Source organism: Piliocolobus tephrosceles, unplaced genomic scaffold, assembly GCF_002776525.5.
Source record: "Piliocolobus tephrosceles isolate RC106 unplaced genomic scaffold, ASM277652v3 unscaffolded_19412, whole genome shotgun sequence".
Taxonomy (NCBI): domain Eukaryota; kingdom Metazoa; phylum Chordata; class Mammalia; order Primates; family Cercopithecidae; genus Piliocolobus; species Piliocolobus tephrosceles.
Window position 1 is genome coordinate 1 of NW_022301435.1, and position 5,871 is coordinate 5,871.

Below are 5,871 nucleotides of genomic sequence, written 5' to 3' on the forward strand. Positions count from 1 at the left end.
TTTTGAGACGGAGTCTTGCTCTGTCGCCCAGGCTGGAGTGCAGTGGCCGGATCTCAGCTCACTGCAAGCTCCGCCTCCCGGGTTTACGCCATTCTCCTGCCTCAGCCTCCCGAGTAGCTGGGACTACAGGCGCCCGCCACCTCGCCCAGCTAGTTTTTTGTGTTTTTTAGTAGAGACGGGGTTTCACTGTGTTAGCCAGGATGGTCTCGATCTCCTGACCTCGTGATCCGCCCGACTCGGCCTCCCAAAGTGCTGGGATTACAGGCTTGAGCCACCGCGCCCGTCCGATTGTGCTATTATTCTCCAGCCCGAGTGAGAGAGGAAGACCCTGAGTCAAAAAAAAAAAAAAAAAAAAAAAAAAGAAAGAAAGAAAAAGAAATAAATGATACGACTTTGATGAGTGGAGGAACACCAGGGCTCTTGTCTTAGGCTGAATTGCATAAAATGACAGATACACGTGGAGTAGTTTTAAGGAGCAGAGAATTTAATACGCAAGAAAAAAGAAAGAAGGAAGAAGCTTCCCTGTACTGAGACCGGAGTGGGGGTGGGGGGGGGTGGTCTTCAAAGCTGGGAGAGGAAACCCCGAGTGCAGCAGATACCAGCTTTATATGAGGAGGCTGGAGGAGGCGGTGTCTGATATGCATAGGGGTTAGGGGATTGGTTTCACTAAGCATGTCATTCACATAGCCTGAGAAAAAACTGACCCTCCCACCTTAGTCTTTTAATATGCAAATGCAGGGCGCCATGATATTCTACATACTTGGGAATATGTGGAGGCAGGCATGTTGCCAGGCATATATGGGGGCAAGGGCAAGAGGACAATGGTGGGAATCAACATGTTTAGATGAAAGTAGCCTCTAATGGCCTGTATTTGCATATCAAAGGTTGCCTGACCGGCTCTAAGAACCAGACAAGAAATGTTTCTGGAGCTGCTTTAAAAGAGACAAAAACTTTCCAAGAACCATTTTGCCCCTCTATCAAGGTAAAGTACTTTCTGAATAACTCCTATGACAGAAAGAAAGAAAGAACGACAGAAAAAGAAAAGTAAATCCAGGCCACAGTCTCAGTCTTACCTGAATATTAAAAACCAGAAGTATTTTTTATAAAGTTTTGAAAGAATTAGAGAGAAATGTATGTTTTACTTCTTCATTTTTAGCAATTGGAAGAGAGAATAGCACATCGTAGACATCAATAATTATTCTATTGAGTGAATAAATGAATAAAGATTAGCTAGTTGCCCATCATGTATGAAGGCAAAATACATTGTTAAAAATTTAATATGCGGAGACCGCGTCCGCCCCACGAGCACAGAGCCTCGCCTTCGCTGCTCCGCCGCCCGTTCACACCCGCCGCCAGCTCACCATGGATGATGATATCGCCGCGCTCGTTGTCTACAACGGCTCCGGCATGTGCAAGGCCGGCTTCGCGGGCGACGATGCTCCCCGGGCCGTCTTCCCCTCCATCGTGGGGCGCCCCAGGCACCAGGGAGTGATGGTGGGCATGGGTCAGAAGGATTCCTATGTGGGCGACGATGCCCAGAGCAAGAGAGGCATCCTCACCCTGAAGTACCCCATCGAGCACGGCATTGTCACCAACTGGGACGACATGGAGAAGATCTGGCACCACACCTTCTACAATGAGCTGCGTGTGGCTCCTGAGGAGCACCCCGTGCTGCTGACCGAGGCCCCCCTGAACCCCAAGGCCAACCGCGAGAAGATGACTCAGATCATGTTTGAGACCTTCAACACCCCAGCCGTGTACGTGGCCATCCAGGCTGTGCTGTCCCTGTATGCCTCTGGCCGTACCACTGGCATCGTGATGGACTCCGGTGACGGGGTCACCCACACTGTGCCCATCTACGAGGGGTATGCCCTCCCCCACGCCATCCTGCGTCTGGACCTGGCTGGCCGGGACCTGACTGACTACCTCATGAAGATCCTCATGGAGCGCGGCTACAGCTTCACCACTACAGCCGAGCGGGAAATCGTGCGTGACATCAAGGAGAAGCTGTGCTATGTTGCCCTGGACTTCGAGCAGGAGATGGCCACGGCAGCTTCCAGCTCCTCCCTGGAGAAGAGCTACGAGCTGCCCGATGGCCAGGTCATCACCATCTGCAACGAGCGGTTCCGCTGTCCCGAGGCGCTCTTCCAGCCTTCCTTCCTGGGCATGGAGTCCTGTGGCATCCACGAAACTACCTTCAACTCCATCATGAAGTGTGACGTGGACATCCGTAAAGACCTGTACGCCAACACAGTGCTGTCTGGTGGCACCACCATGTACCCTGGCATTGCCGACAGGATGCAGAAGGAGATCACTGCCCTGGCGCCCAGCACGATGAAGATCAAGATCATTGCTCCTCCTGAGCGCAAGTACTCCGTGTGGATCGGCGGCTCCATCCCGGCCTCGCTGTCCACCTTCCAGCAGATGTGGATCAGCAAGCAGGAGTATGACGAGTCTGGCCCCTCCATCGTCCACCGCAAATGCTTCTAGGCGGACTGTGACTTAGTTGCGTTACACCCTTTCTTGACAAAACCTAACTTGCGCAGAAAACAAGATGAGATTGGCATGGCTTTATTTGTTTTTTTTTTGTTTTGTTTTGGTTTTTTTTTTTGGCTTGACTCAGGATTTAAAAACTGGAACGGTGAAGGTGACAGCAGTCGGTTGGAGCGAGCATCCCCTAAAGTTCTACAATGTGGCCGAGGACTTTGATTGTACATTGTTCTTTTTTTTAATAGTCATTCCAAATATGAGATGCATTGTTACAGGAAGTCCCTCGCCCTCCTAAAAGCCACCCCACTTCTCTCTAAGGAGAATGGCCCAGTCCTCTCCCGAGTCCACACAGGGGAGGTGATAGCATTGCTTTCGTGTAAATTATGTAATGCAAAATTTTTTTAATCTTCACCTTAATACTTTTTTATTTTGTTTTATTTTGAATGATGAGCCTTCCTGCCCCCCCCCCCCTTTTTTGTCCCCCAACTTGAGATGTCTGAAGGCTTTTGGTCTCCTGGGAGTGGGTGGAGGCAGCCAGGGCTTACCTGTACACTGACTTGAGACCAGTTGAATAAAAGTGCACACCTTAAAAAAAAAAAAATTTAATATGCACACACCCCTTAAAAAACAAAAGAAATCTCTTAACATTTTATTGATAAAGAGATGTAGTCTAATTAATATTTTGAGCACTGAGAAGTCAAGGAGACCAGTAGTTCAGTCAATGACAAGAGGGACTGAATAGAATCACAGTTGCAGGTTGCCACACTAGAGAACCCAGAAGTTAGTTCAGAGGTTGCTTCCCAAAGATGCTTCTGGATAAAACTTCAAAGAAAGTCAAATTGTCATAACTTTTTTTTTTTTTTAACTCATTACAGGAATAAGCTGTAACTGCCACACACACACACACACACACACGTGCACATACACACAAATTCCTCCAAATTGACTCTGAGTTTAAAAAGTCAGTTTTGCTATTCCTAGACAAATGCCCCATCCCTCATTCCAACACTCATGGAATGAAAACATACTAAAATACGATTATCTTAGATCCAGAGGTTTGAGGTCAATTATCTGTATTTTATTTTCTGTGTTTTCTAGTCTTCATTAGGTATTTATATTGAATAATTCTTTGTTTTCAGGAAAGAAATATAAAATTATTATCTGTAGTGGTAATTTCTAGATTTGGTCCCGTAATGATTAAACATCTTTGAAATACTCAAATGAAAACAGGAACCCAGTTGTTTATTCTATTGATAGTTTCAATTGAGAGTTCAATAAAATATCAAGGAAGCAAAACCGCTTTTGTACACGTTTTTTGTTTTGTTTTGTTTTTGTTTTTGTTTTGAGACAGAGTCTCGCTCTATCCCCCAGGGTGTTGTTTTGTTTTGAGACGGAGTCTTGCTCAGTTGCCCAGGCTGGAGTGCAGTGCCACGATCTCGGCTCTCTGCAAGCTTCGCCTCCCAGGTTCACGCCATTCTCCTGCCTCAGCCTCCCGAGTAGCTGGGACTACAGGCGCCGGCCACCTCGCCCGGCTAATTTTTTGTATTTTTAGTAGAGACGGGGTTTCACCATGTTAGCCAGGATGGTTTTGATCTCCTGAGCTTGTGATCCGCCCGCCTCGGCCTCCCAAAGTGCTGGGATTATAGGCGTGAGTCACCGCGCCCGGCTTTTGTACATGTTATGCTTGCTTTGGGGAGCTTTCTAGGCATATAAGTGCTGCATTTTTTTTTCTCTGGTTTGCTTTTAAACTCTTAATTGTATCCTTCTAGCCAAATCAACAACTCGAATTAGATCTTGATCCTGCATCTGAGCTCCTGGTTCCATGCTTCCTTCCTTCCAAGCCTGAAAAGACCATCCCTGACTTTCACAATGCAGGGCATTTTCTAGAGTCTTACTTGATTCAGCAGATTTGCCTGACAGTGAACAAATGAAGCATGAAGATTTATATGGAACTTCTAACACAAGCACATGTTATTATACCATTAATAAGAAGGATTAAATCATTGGCTTTGCTGTTCCAGCCTTTAAAGTCAGTTTGTTTTTATTGTAGCTAACTGGCAAAAGACAGGAGTCAAATGATCAGTTTACAACAGGAGACGCCACGTCATTTGCTACACAATCAATCCTCTGTGTTCTGTCGATGTCGATGAAGACCGACCAAAAGAGATCACTTTCAGATTTATTGTTGTAATAAAATGTATTGACCTGTGATCAGCAGAAATGAGATTATACCAGCCCTTTCTTTTGTGAAATAAAACTTTCCAAATACTATAAGAGTTAGAAAGTAAAATAAATGTTTTTGTGTAGGGGAAAGTAGATTCTTCTGATCTACCATGTTGGGTTTCTTACCCTTGCTTCTATAGTCAGAGTCCTTTTGGCTATATATAATAATAGAAGGAAAGAGAGGGCTTGAGAATATCATTATAACTGAGTGGTTACTGCAGAAAACAAGAAATGATCCTTACCTAGTAAAAATAACTAGCTACCTAGAATTTGCATAAAGGCAATTGAGTTATCTGCAAATTTGATATGCCCAGGGAGGCTAAACAAATACAATCGATACCTCATAAAGATGTCTGGATGTTATGGGAATAATGTTGCAGACAAACAATATAGTAGATAGAAGAAAAAATCATTTCAGAAGTGTTCTATCAATCTTAATGCAAGTTCTGCACAATGTAGAGTGCACCACTGTACTCCACTGTTGGCTCTTACTATAATTTGTTTCACCCTGCCAAGGAAATAGTTGGGAGTAAGACCTCAACTTGGATGCCAGTCTATTCAAGATACTTCAAAATTATCAAGATTCTATTAAGAGAGATTCAGAATTGAGTGAAAATGGGCCCTTAGTGAAGGGGACTTCAGTCTCAAATAGTAAAAATCGTGTTGTGTCCTAACAAACTATCTGAGATCTTTAGTAACTTGATATGACCATTTGTGGCTATATACATATTATCCTGTATGAAAATGAGAAAAAGTATACTTTGCTTTGATAATATGGTTTATCTATTCCTTCAATATATATTTGAGTGCATATTATGTATTCTACACTGATGTCAGCTGAGAGAAATCAGTCAAAACAAAACAAAACCAAAAACAAATGCAGAAGTCAGGGCCCTGATATTAAGAAGAATGCATTATAAACTTGTTACCTAGTAGGCATAATGTAACATGTCATTAGAGTCACACATAAAAGATTTAAACAGAATTTTAATTTTGTTAGCAACTTTGTTGAATGTTCTCATCTCTAGTAATTTTCTCATATATTATTTTAGGTTTCTGTTTGGATGAACGGAGGCAAGATGGTGCACATCCGGGTTCTTCATCCCCCCTCCCAACTTTTCCCACGCGGAGGCAAGATGGTGCACATCTGGGTTCTTC

The 5,871-nt window shown here is 44.3% G+C and overlaps 1 protein-coding gene across 1 annotated transcript; it reads left to right on the forward strand.

Moving 5' to 3' along the window:
• Positions 1 to 1,286: 1,286 nt before the first annotated feature.
• LOC111533492 (actin, cytoplasmic 1) lies at positions 1,287 to 3,091 on the forward strand. Its single transcript, XM_023200257.2, has one exon. The coding sequence runs from the start codon at positions 1,363 to 1,365 to the stop codon at positions 2,488 to 2,490; it is 1,128 nt and encodes a 375-aa protein (XP_023056025.2). The 5' UTR covers positions 1,287 to 1,362; the 3' UTR covers positions 2,491 to 3,091.
• Positions 3,092 to 5,871: the final 2,780 nt, after the last annotated feature.

Bases quoted from the DNA above. Each gene is read 5' to 3' on its own strand.
- LOC111533492 (XM_023200257.2), top strand. From the start codon at position 1,363: ATGGATGATGATATCGCCGCGCTCGTTGTCTACAACGGCTCCGGCATG.